This window comes from Lepidochelys kempii, chromosome 11, assembly GCF_965140285.1.
Source record: "Lepidochelys kempii isolate rLepKem1 chromosome 11, rLepKem1.hap1, whole genome shotgun sequence".
In the NCBI taxonomy this organism is placed as follows: Eukaryota; Metazoa; Chordata; order Testudines; family Cheloniidae; genus Lepidochelys; species Lepidochelys kempii.
In genome coordinates, this window is record NC_136390.1 from 21,235,622 (window position 1) to 21,248,225 (window position 12,604).

Genomic DNA, 12,604 nt, shown 5'->3' on the forward strand with positions numbered 1-12,604 from the left:
GCTTGTCTTGATTTAGTCCTAAGTGGAGCACAGGATTTTGTCCAAGAGGTGAATATAACCAATCTGCTTGGTAATAGTGACAATAATGTAATTAAATATAACATCCTTCTTGCCAAAGAAACCCACTGCAGTAGCATTTAACTTCAAAAATGAGGAAGCAAGTTAAACAGAAATTAAAAGGAACAGTAACAAGGGTGAAATACCTGCAAACTGTAGAGACCTTTTAAAAACACAGTAATAGAGGCTCAAACTAAATGAATACCCCAAATAAAAAAAAATCAGTAAAAGAACCAAAAAAATGCCAACATGGCTAAACAGCAGAGTAAAAGAGTCTGTTACAGGCAAAAAGGCATCCTTTAAAAATCAGAAGTCAAACCCTAGTGAGGAAAATAGAAAGGAACAAACTCTGGCAAGTCAAGTGTAAAAGTGTAAGAAGGCAGGCCAAGAAAGAATTTGAAGAGCAACTAGCTAACAATACAAAAACTAACAGCAATTTTATTTTAAGTACATCAGAGATAGCAAGCCTGCTAAACTGTCATTTGGGCCACTGGACGATCAAGGTGCTAAAACAACGAGCAGTCTGGTGGTGCCTTAAAGACTAACAGATTTATTTGGGCATCAGCTTTCGTGGGTAAAAAACCCACTTCTTCAGATGCATGGAGTAAAAATTACAGATACAGGCATAGATATACTGACATATGTAGAGAAGGGAGTTACGTTAGAAGTGGAGAACCAGTGTTGACAAGGCCAATTCAGTCAGGGTGGATGTGGTCCACTCCCAATAACTGATGAGGAGGTGTCAATACCAAGAGAGGGAAAATTGCTTTTGTAGTGAGCCAACCACTCCCAGTCCCTATTCAAGCCCAAATTAATGGTTTTAAGTTTGCAAATGAATTGTAGCTCTGCAGTTTCTTTTTGAAGTCTGTTTTCGAAGTTTTTTTTTTTGTTGAAGGATGGCTACCTTTAAATCTGCTATTGAATGTCCATAGAGATTGAAGTCTTCTCCTACTGGCTTTTGTATGTTACCATTCCTGATGTCTGATTTGTATCCATTTATTCTTTTACATAGAGATTGTCCGGGTTGGCCAATATACATGGCAGAGGGGCATTGCTGGCACATGATGGCATATATCACATTAACAGAACACCACTGGCCATCACGTACAGGCCTCAGCTAAAATCTTTCCAGCACATCATCAACAATCTACATCCTATTCTGGAAAATGATCCCACACTCTCACAGACCATGGGAGGAAGGCCAGTCCTCGCTTACAGACAGCCCCCAACCTGAAGCAAATACTTACCAGCAACTACACACCACACCACAGAAACACTAACCCAGGAACCAATCTCTGTAACAAACCTCATTGCCTTCTCTGTCCCCGTATCTACCCTAGCAACACCATCAGAGGACCCAACAACATCAGCCACATCATCAGGGGCTCATTTACCTGCACATCTGCTAATGTGATATGTGCCATCAATGCCCCTCTGCTATGTACATTGGCCAAACCAGACTACAGAGGATGTGGGGGAGATCGCACACACGAACCATTCATTTCAGGTGACAAATCTGTGAAACGTTTCCAGATTAACAGGTCAATAGCAGAGGTTTTAGAACAAATCGATAAATCACATAGTAATAAGTCACTAGGACCAGATGGTTTTCACTCAAGAGTTCTGAAGGAACTCAAATATGAAAATACAGAATTACTAACTGTGGTATGTAATCTATCATTTAAATCAGGCTTTGTAGCAGATAATTGGAGGTTAGATAATGTAATGCCTATTTTTTACAAAGGCTCCACAGATGACTCTAGCAATTATGGCTAGTAAGCCTAACTTCAGTGCCAGTAAACTGGTTGGAACTATAATCAAGTACAGAATTACCAGACACACACACACACAAACACAACATGTTGGGGATGAATCAACACGGCTTTTGTTAAGGGAACTCATGCCTCACCAACCTATTAGAATTTTCTGAGGGAGTCAATAAACATGTGAACAATGCTGATCCAGTGTATATAATGTAGCTGGACTTTCAGAAAGCTTTTGACATGATCATCACCAAAGGCTCATAAGCAAAATAAGCAGTCATGGAATAAGAAGGAAGATCCTCTCATGCATCAGTAACTGTTTAAAAGATATGAAATAAATGGTCGAAATAAATGGTCAGTTTTTACAATGGAGAGACGTAAATAATGGGATCACGCAAGGATCTGCACTGGGACCTGAGCTGTTCAACATATTCATAAATGGTTGCAAAAGTGGGGGGAACAGTGAGGTGGCAAAATTTGCAGACAATTTTGCAGTACACAATTACTCAAAATAGTTAAATCCAAAGCTGACTGGGAAGAGGTACAAAGGGATCTCGAAAACTGGATGAGTGGGCAAGAAAACTGCAGATGAAATTCAGTGTTGATAAAGGCAAAGTAATGCGCATTGGAAAACATAATCCCAAGCATGCACACACAATTATGGGGTCTAAATTAGCTGTTACCACTCAGAAAGGAGATCTTGCCATTATTGTGGATAGTTCTCTGAAAACATCTGTTTATGTGCAGCAGCAGTTAAAAAAGCTAACAGAATGTTAGGAACCATTAGGAAATGGATAGATAATGAGACAGAAAATACCATAAGGGCACAATATAAAGCCATGGTATGCTCACATCTTGAATACTGTGTATAGTTCTGGTAGCTTCATCTCAAAAAAGATACATTAGATTTGTAAACAGTACAGCTAAAGGCAACAAAAATGATTAGGTGTATGGAACAGCTTCCATATGAGGAGAGATTAAAAACACTAGCACTGTTCAGCTTGTGAACATGACTAAAGAAGGATATGATAGAGGTCAATAAAATCATTCACGGTATGGAGAAAGCAAATATATGAAGAGTTATTTACGCCTTCACATAAAGCAATAACTAGGGGGTCACTCAAGGAAATTAATAGGAAGCAAGTTTAAAACAAAAGGAAGTATGTCTTCACACAATGCACAGTCAGCTTGTGGTGTTGTGAAGGGAATGTTGTGAAGGCCAAAAGTATAACCGGGTACAAAAAATTATATAAGTTCATATGGATGGGTTCATCAATGGCTATTAGTCAAGATGGTCAGGGATGAAACCTATCCTCTGGGTGTCCCTAAATCTCCAAATGGCAAAAGCTAGGACTGAACAACAGGGAATGGATGACTCTAAATGCCCTGTTCTGTTAATTCCCTCTCTCTATATATATATCTATAGTTATTTGGTATTGTCTTGTAAAGTTACTGTGTTAAGCTTATCTAGATTCAGTTATGTCATTTAAAATATTATGAATTTAATAGTTAACTGTATATTTATTACTAAAATATAAAATTATAGAATTCTTTAGGACTGCAAAATTGGAAGTCAGCCAAGAAATCCACACAATGCTACCTTTTAATGGGGAATTTGAAATTCCATGTACCTGTAGGTCTTTGTACATTCTTCTGTACCAATATCCTTCTTAGAGTACCATCCATTGCCGCTTCTTCTATGTGAGAGTGGTCCCCAATGACTGTCCAATACATCATCCTAAAAATATCAAACATAAAATTGTTGCCATGAATTTGCATAAATTAACACCTTAAATGTACATAGCACCTTTCTTCAAATGATCTCAAAATACTTAACAGACATTATATTATTGTAAGTCTCACAAAACACCTGAGAGATGAGGAATATTAACCTCATTTTGCAGATGGGTAAACTGAAGCAGAAAGGCTAAATAACCAAATGTGCACATTTGTAGACATTATTATGCAGCAAGTCATGTTTGCTTTGCTTAAACTTCTATGTATGTTTGTTATTTATAAAATAGAATACAACATGATAAAATGCCACAGAAACAACATACCCCTTTTTAGGATTTACAGCAATTGCATATGGTTCTCCTGCCGTATTTGTAAGCAGCCTTGTACAGTTTGGTCCATTCAACTGTCCTACATTGATGGAGTATCTTAAACTTGTCCAGTGAGTTGTATAGTAACTGAACCAATGCATTCTAGAATGATCCGTCCAGTAAATATTTCCAGCAATCCAGTCAACAGCAATATCCCTGGGTCTTTTGAATTCAGGACACTAGAAGGAGCAAATTTTAAAGTCGTAATTATGAAATTTACTTTTTACAGTAGGCATATAGTCACATTTTCCCCCCTTCATTACCGGATCCATTCTTTTTAACAGAAATCTTATAAAACTTGTTTAATCACTTAAATACAAATAAATTAATATCTTTGAAATACAAAGGAGGAAAGCAACAAAATGATCAAAGATTTAGAAGGATTTAGAAAACCTGACCTATGGAAAAAAACTGTGCATGCTTAATCTTCAGAAAAGGGGCAGGGAGGAACTTGATAACAATCTTCAAGCATATTAAGGGCTGTTATAAAGAGGACAATAAAACTATGATTAATTGTTCTCCATGTCCACTGAAGGTAGGACAAGAAGCAATGGACTTAATCTGCAGCAAGGGAGATTTAGGTTAGATATTAGAAAAAGCTTTCTAACCATAAGGATAGTTAAGATGTGGAATCGGCTTTCAAGATAGGTTGTGGAATCCCTGCCATTGCAAGTTTTTAAGAACAGGCTGGATAAACATCTGTCAGGGAGGGTCTAGGTTAGTTGGTCCTACTTCAGTGTGGGGGGCTGGACTTGATGACTTCTCAAGGTTCCTTCCAGCCCTACATTTCTATGATTCTATGACTCTGCACATTTATGTGATATGTGTTTGGCTGGTCATAATACTGAGCTACAGAATCACTTACAACTGTATGGGTATAAGTGCACAAACTGTGGATTGAATACTTGAAACTATTTAGTAGCATAGAAAGGTTTCTCCAGTGGGTAATGCCCATCAGCAGGTTGGTTTCACAGTACTGTGCCACGTGGAAGAGCAATTTCAACAATTTTTTTTGTACTTCTGAATGAGGCTATTACCACTGTACCTCTTAAGGAAAGGGTACTAGCATGTGCTAAGATATGGAACATCAAAATCAATATTATTATTCAAAGGATTGAGCTACTGGTATTGAAGTAAACAAAATGATACTGGTTGTAATTCTAAAGGCCTGGAGGAAGATGGTTTGATATTAGTCAACTGTGTTAGGGGTTGTACCCCACATGGACAAGGAATAGGTTTATATGGACCTGAGAGGCCATGCTTAATTGTTGATGTAGCCCAGCTGGTAGGTGGGGCTGGGAAAGCACTATGAACAGCAAAAGTAAAGAACAGAAGGGGGGCTGCAGGGAGTGTGTGAAGGACTCTACAGTCACTCTCTGAGATCAGAGAAAAGAGAAACCACAGCACTCAAGGAAGAAGCCCAGAGGGACTGTGAGCCCTGAGACCCTCTCCTGAGTAGAGATGTCTGATGGGGGTCAGGAGAGAGAGCCAAAGCAGCCACAGGATTGAAGCAGACTCCCATGGTAAGACCTGATAAAAGGACAGGATACAGACTACAGGGAGAGCACTCTGGAAGGTGTTCAGAGCAGGAACAGCAAATGGAACTTAAGAGGCATGCAAAGGCCAAGTCTGAAGAGGGTGAAACTCGGTTTATGTTATACTTTTGGTTTGTGATTTAACCAGGGATTTCAGGGGAGAACGCTGCAAGTCTGAGAAAAGGGTGAACCTGGAGAGGTTGTGCAGAGAAGGCCTGGTAGAAAGCTATGGCAGGAAGAAGCCCAGGGAGGTAGCCGGGGCAGGTCAAAATAGGTAGACCTGGCCTGCTTACTACAGGGCTGTAATCCAAAAATAGAGTGGGAGGGTGTGGTTCACCCACCAGCCACCAATGAGGTGGTGTGAGGCCCAAGAAGGGAACAAGGATAGTGGAGAGCCCTGAGAGAAGGGTATGAAGAACACAGAGCCCAGAGTTAGGGCCAAAGACCTTTTTGTAAGGACATCTGAATTTTTATTTTTTGGACTTTGTTACCCCCAAAAGGGTAGGTCTAAATTGTGACCTGGCCAGAGAGCTGAGTTACAGGAAGAGAGGCCACTGAGGGGCCAGAGCGACCAATGGCAGGAGTACTAGAGACAAGAGAGCTTCGTTATGCCACACTGAGCCACAAGGAGGCACACCTGCAGTGAATCCATAACAGAAGTACAGCCCTGCAGTCCTAAAAAAAGCTTGTAGGGGAGAGCTGCTGCTGAGAAAAAAAAAAGATTCTTGTATGGAGTCCTAAATCATGGCTGTACAGGAGTCTGCCAAGGATAAGTACAATCTTATTTTGTAATGAATGGCATATATTCTGTTCATTTTGGTTGGCTCTGCACACTCTTGGACTATCCTAGAAAGGATATTTTTAGCACTGCTTCTCTTCTTTAGCTGATTGACCGGCACTTACTGATACCAGCCATTGAAACTGTACATTGATACACATTATATTAGATGATATTTATGAGAGGACTTGGCTAAAGCAGGTTTTATGGCTATTGGAGGACCAAGACAACATGGAAGTCATGAAATATAACTCCACTGAATCACACTTTTAAGTGTTATACAAAAATAAACAACATCATTTCAAAACTATTGGGTTAGAATTACGAATCTTAAATAACTGAATAATTTTTTATAACTCTGAGTTGTAATTATCTATTACAATTTCATGGCCACAATTATGGCTCTGACGCTAGAAGGTGCTCCCTGAAGGTGGATTCGTCCCAGGTGGAGCGGATTGCAGAATCAGAACTTAAAGAAAAAATAAAATTAAGTTTGGGGAATACATTTATGAAAAATATAGTTCTCATATTTGTCAGAACTCCTATACAAAAGTGTACATTTTGCAAGCCAGGAATGTGCCATTGTTTTCTCTAATAGAAAGAGGCAAATAATCTGAGATTTAGGGCTTTGCACATATTCAAATGTATGTTTGTCTTTTTGTATACAATAGTATTAAACTATTTTAGAAGGAAATGTCTATATTTTTCCAAACATGGTAACAAAATACTAAATACTACAAAGGGAAGGAAAATCTACTTAGAATAACTTCTTTGCCTCAGGTATCAGAGTCCTATAATAGCAAAAAGACATTTACCGGATTTTTTTTTTTAAATAAAATGAAGGTCAGTTCAATTTATAGACGACATAATAAGAACTGCATGGGGAATTAAGATAGTTCATTGTATGTAAATCCTTAATCCTGCAAAAATGCCATAGAATCCTTTATGTTCTAAAGACTGACAGGATCATAACTTTCTATTTAAATGAAGATTAAAGAAGCAAACCCAGTCACAGCACACACCAAATAGTGTTGCTTTGAAAACAGTGTCAGAGTAAGTTTGGAAAAGTCTAAATAAATATATTGTATGGCACTCCTGTATTAGAAAAGGGGGCTACTGGCTTTCTATAATTTAAAAAAATTACAGAAAATAAATGAATTAATGTCAAAGAATTTTAGCATTTTCTACTAGTTCTACTAGATTAATGCTACTTGTTAGTGTTTTGCTATTATTATTAATTATCCAGCAATAGCACTGAGGCCTTCATTCTAGTAGTGTTTGAGACAAACCATTCCAAGCAAAAAATAAAATATGGATATTTGCAAGACTTTTAATTAAATTATATTTTGTAATCAAAATGTCTTTTAATACTAATCTATACTCTCTAATCTGATCTGCGATGAGAAACCCCTTTACCCAGGCAGAGCTCCACTGACTTCATTGGACACCATACAGACTTAATGATCTGCTTGCATGCATCGTATTGCAGGCTTGGGGCCTAGTATTCTTTTGAAATAACATAATACCTCAGACCCCAGGGGAAAGAAAACCTGTGGCTCCTTTAACGGTTGCTTCCTTTCTCCTGAGCACTCAGCCATCTTGTGGGCTTGAGGAGGGGGGCTGATTGGTTGAATGATAGGATGAAGCATACGCCTAATGGCTCCTGTGTACCCACCATTGAGGGCTTTAACCCCTTCCTTCTATCCAGGCTGCCATTCTGTGCTGAAAAGAAAAGCTGTCCCCTTCGTTCTTTTGACTAGGACTGGGTTTTGGGGCCTCATTCTAGTTATCTTTTGGAGTCTGAAAAAGAAGTTTCTCCCTCACTACAAGAAGTTTGGCCTGAGAAGTGTGGATTTTTTCCCCTCTTTCTTCTCAGCAGCCCAGGGCCTTGGTGGTTAGGTAAGGCTATACAATTCATTTGGTTGGAAACTGGCACGTGGCCAGAGCAGCTATTTGATCAGTACGGGAGCTGGTACCTTGAAAAACCGGAATCACATTAGGAGGAGGCATCTCCTAAAGAAGGTGGGGAATGGGGTTGGGGCTCCTAATTTCTGGTACAAGGAGCGGACAGTCGCCCTATATCTGCCATTAACCATTATATGATGGGGGCATGATGGGGTTCCAGTAACAATGCTGCGACCAGGTTAATGAGATGAGGGGCTGACAGCAGCCCTCTACAGGACAGAATAAGGATAAATAAACAGGAACATAAAGGATACACTATTTTTAGCAATATTTCTTACAGTAATCTCTGCAACTAAATATATTTTAACTTATTTGAGAGTTTGGGGTTGCAAGCAAATCCTCACCCTGTATTAGGGTTGTTTCTAATTAAGTAGGATCTCTGTTGTCTCTGCAGATTGATTCAGTTGGTTAGACTTGAGGTCCACAACTTTATGTTGTGAAGACTAATTTTACACAGAAGAAAGGTCCCATCCATGGTCTGACAGCCTCTGTACTACTGAGGAGGATGAACATCTTAGGGAAGGAAAACATCAAACTGGAGCAGAGGGAAATGAGTGGGGATGCTCCTTCCAGATGATGCCAGGGTATCTCTTGCGCTAAGGATACCTTTTCAGGGAGGGAACGTCAGTTATTAGGAAGAGACAGGTAATAGTAATGGGGGATTTGGTCATTAGAAACATTAGCTGGGTTTTGTGATGACTGAGAGAACCACTTGGTGACTTTCCTGCTGGGTGTGAAGACCGTGGATCTCTTGAGACTTCTAGACAGACTTACGTGTAGTTCTAGGGAGGAACTGGTGGTCGTGGTACATGCAGGATAGGAGAGAGGTCCTGTAGGCCAAATTTAGGCTGCTAGATAAGAGACTGAAGTCCAGGACCTCTATGGTAGCACTCCCTGAAATGCTTCCAGTTCCATGTGCAGGGCCAGTTAGACAAGCACAACTGCAGAGTGGATGCGTGGATGACATGATGGTGTAGAGAGGAGGGGTTTAGATTTATTAGGAACTGGGGAACCTTTAGGGAAATGAGAAGACTATATAGGAAGTATGGGCTCCACCTAAACCAAAATGAAACCAGATTGCCGGGGCATAAAATTAAAAAGAATGTAGAGTTTTTATATGAAGGGGTGAAGGAAAGCAGACAGGTGTGAAGGAGACATCCCTTAGGGGACAATCTATTTATGGAGATTCTCTATATCCTAGTAAGGAGGAGAGGATGGAAAGTGATAAAAAATGGGCAAGATATGATGAGAAACAGTCAAATGTAAAAGAGTCCCACTCAATTACATTGCATAATGTCAAACAGCTAAAAAGTGACAATTTTTAAGTGCCTGTATAAAAATGTTAGAAATATAAATACTAAGATGGATGAACTAGAGTACCTCGTATTAAATGAGGATATTGATATAACAGGCATCATAGAAACTTTATAGAATGAGCATAATCAATGGGACACAGTAATACCATGGTACAAAATATATTGGAAGGATAGAATAGGTCGTACTGGGGTGGGGAGTGGCACTATATGTGAAAGTATCAGAAGAGTAGCCGTGTTAGTATGGATCTGTAAAAGCGGTAAAGAGTCCTGTGGCACCTTATAGACTAACAGATGTATTGGAGCATAAGCTTTTGTGGGTGAATACCCACTTCGTCACATGCATGTACTGGAAATTTCCAGAGGCAGGTATAAATATGCAAGCAAGAATCAGGCTAGGGATAACGAGGTTAGTTCAATCAGAGAGGATGAGGCCCTCTTCTAGCAGTTGAGGTGTGAACACCAAGGGAGGAGAGGTTTCAGAGTAGCAGCCGTGTTAGTCTGTATCCTCAAAAAGAAAAGGAGGACTTGTGGCACCTTAGAGATTAACAAATTTATTTGAGCATAAGCTTTCGTGAGCTACAGCTCACTTCATCTGAATGCATCTGATGAAGTGAGCTGTAGCTCACGAAAGCTTATGCTCAAATAAATTTGTTAATCTCTAAGGTGCCACAAGTCCTCCTTTTCTTTTTTCAAGGGAGGAGAAACTGCTTTTGTAGTTGGCTAGCCAATCACAGTCTTTGTTTAATTTTGAGCTTTTGCAAAAAATCATTTGCAAATTTGACACCATCAGCTCAGGATTAAACAAAGACTGTGAATGGCTAGCCAACTACAAAAGTAGTTTCTCCTTCCTTGGTGTTCACACCTCAACAGCTAGAAGAGGACTTCATCCTCCCTGATTGAACTAACCTCGTTATCCCTAGCCTAATTCTTGCTTGCATATTTATACCTGTCTCTGGAAATTTCCACTATATGCATCCGACAAAGTGGGTATTCACCCACAAAAGCTTATGCTCCAATATGTCTATTAGTCTATAAGGTGCCACAGGACTCTTTACCGCTTTTACTATATGTGAAAGAAAGCCTAGAGTCAAATGAAGTAAAAATCTTATATGAACCAAACTGTACCATAGAATCTCTATGGATAGTAATGCCATGCTTGAATAATAAGAATATAGCAATAGGGATATACTACCAACCACCTGACCAGGATGGTTATAGTGACTGTGAAATGCTCAGGGAGATTAGAGAGGATATAAAAATAAACACAAAAATAATAGGGGATTTCAACTATCCAGCTGAACTACTTAGTATTAGTGACCATAACATGATAAAATTAAACATCCCTGTGGGGGGAGGGGGAACACCAAAACAGCCCCACTACAATAGTATTTAATTTCAGAAAGAGGAACTTCACAAAAATGAGGAAGTTAAACTGAAATTAAAAGGTACAGTGCCCAAAGTGAAATCCCTGCAAGCTGCATGGAAACATTTTAAAGACACCATAATAGAGGCTCAATTTAAATGTATACTCCACATTAAAAAACATAGAGGACCAAAAAACCAAACAAACCCGTGGCTAAACAATGAAGTAAAAGGAGCAGTTAGAGGCAAAAAGACATCCTTTAAAAAGTGGAAGTTAAATCCTATTGAGGAAAATAGAAGGAGCATAAACTCTGGCTAGTGAAATGTAAAAATATAATTAGAAAAGCTAAAAACGTATTTGAAGAACAGCTAGCCAAAGACTCAAGAAGTAAGAGCAAAAAATGTTGTAAATCAGAAGCAGGAAGCCTGCTAAACAACCAGTAGGGCCACTGAACATTGAGATGCTGAAGGATTACTCAAGGAAGATAAGGCCATTGCTGAGAAACTAAACAAATTCTTTGTATTAGGATGTGAGGGGGATTCCCAAACCTGAGCCATTCTTTTTAGGAGATAAATCTGTGGAACTGTCCCAGATTGTTGTGTCATTAGAGGAGATTTGGAACAAATTGATAAATTAAACCTTAATAAGTCACCAGAACCAGATGGCATTCACCCAAGAGCTCTGAAAGAACTCAAATGTGAAATTGCAGAATTATTAACTGTGATATATAACTTAACGTTTAAATCAGTTTCTGTACCAGATAACTAGAGGATAGCTTATGTGACGCCAATTTTTGAAAAAGGCTCCAGAGGCAATCCTGATAATTACAGGCTGGTAAGCTGAATTTCAATACCAGGCAAATTGGTTGAAACTGTAGTAAAGAACAGATTTGTCAGATACATACATGAACACAATTTGTTGGGGAAGAGTCAACATGGTTTTTCTAAAGGGAAATCATGCCTCACCAAACTACTATAATTCTTTGGGGGGGGGTCAACAAGCATGTGGACCAGGATGATTCAGTCGATATAGTATACTTGGACTTTCAGAAAGCCTTTGACAAGTTCTCTTACCAAAGGCTCTTAAAGTAAGCTGTCATGGGATAAGATGGAAGATCCTCTCATGGATCAGTAACTGGTTAAAAGATAGGAATCAAACGGTAGGAATCAATGGTCAGTTTTCAGAATGAAGAGAGGTAAATAGTGGTGTCTCCCATGGGTCTGTACTGGGACCAGTACTGTTCAACATATTCATAAATGATCTGGAAAAAGGGGTAAACAGTGAGGTGGCAAACTTTACAGGTGATATAAAAATACTCAAGATAGTTAAGTCCAAAGCAGACTGAGAAGAATTACAAAGGGATCTCACAAAATAAAATGGCAGATGAAATTCACTGTTGATGAATGCAAAGTAATGCACATTAGAAAACATAATCCCAATTATACATATAAAATGATGGGGTCTAAATTAGCTGTTACCACTCAAGAAAGCATCCACTCCATGTGCAGTGGCAGTCAAAAAAGCTAACAAAATATTTGGACTCATTAGGAAAGTGAAAGATAATAAGACAGAAACTATCATATTGCCCTGGTATAAATCCATGGTACGCCCACATCTTGAATACTGCGTGTATATCTGGTCACCCCATCTCCAAAGAGACATATTGGAATTGGAAAAGTTTCAGAAAAGGGCAAGAAAAATTATTAGGGGCATGGAATAGCT

General features: G+C 39.1%; 1 protein-coding gene across 7 annotated transcripts in view; it reads right to left on the reverse strand.

Annotated features, from left to right (window-relative positions):
• LRP1B (LDL receptor related protein 1B) overlaps positions 1 to 12,604 on the reverse strand; it is a 1,329,376-nt gene that overhangs the window by 106,175 nt on the left and 1,210,597 nt on the right. For all 7 annotated transcript variants that reach the window (XM_078847919.1, XM_078847920.1, XM_078847917.1 and 4 more), the window contains 2 exons: positions 3,881 to 4,104; positions 3,452 to 3,558 (listed from right to left, as the gene is read on the reverse strand). In XM_078847919.1, coding sequence (XP_078704045.1) covers positions 3,452 to 3,558; positions 3,881 to 4,104 — 331 coding nt within the window. The remainder of the gene's footprint in view (positions 1 to 3,451; positions 3,559 to 3,880; positions 4,105 to 12,604) is intronic.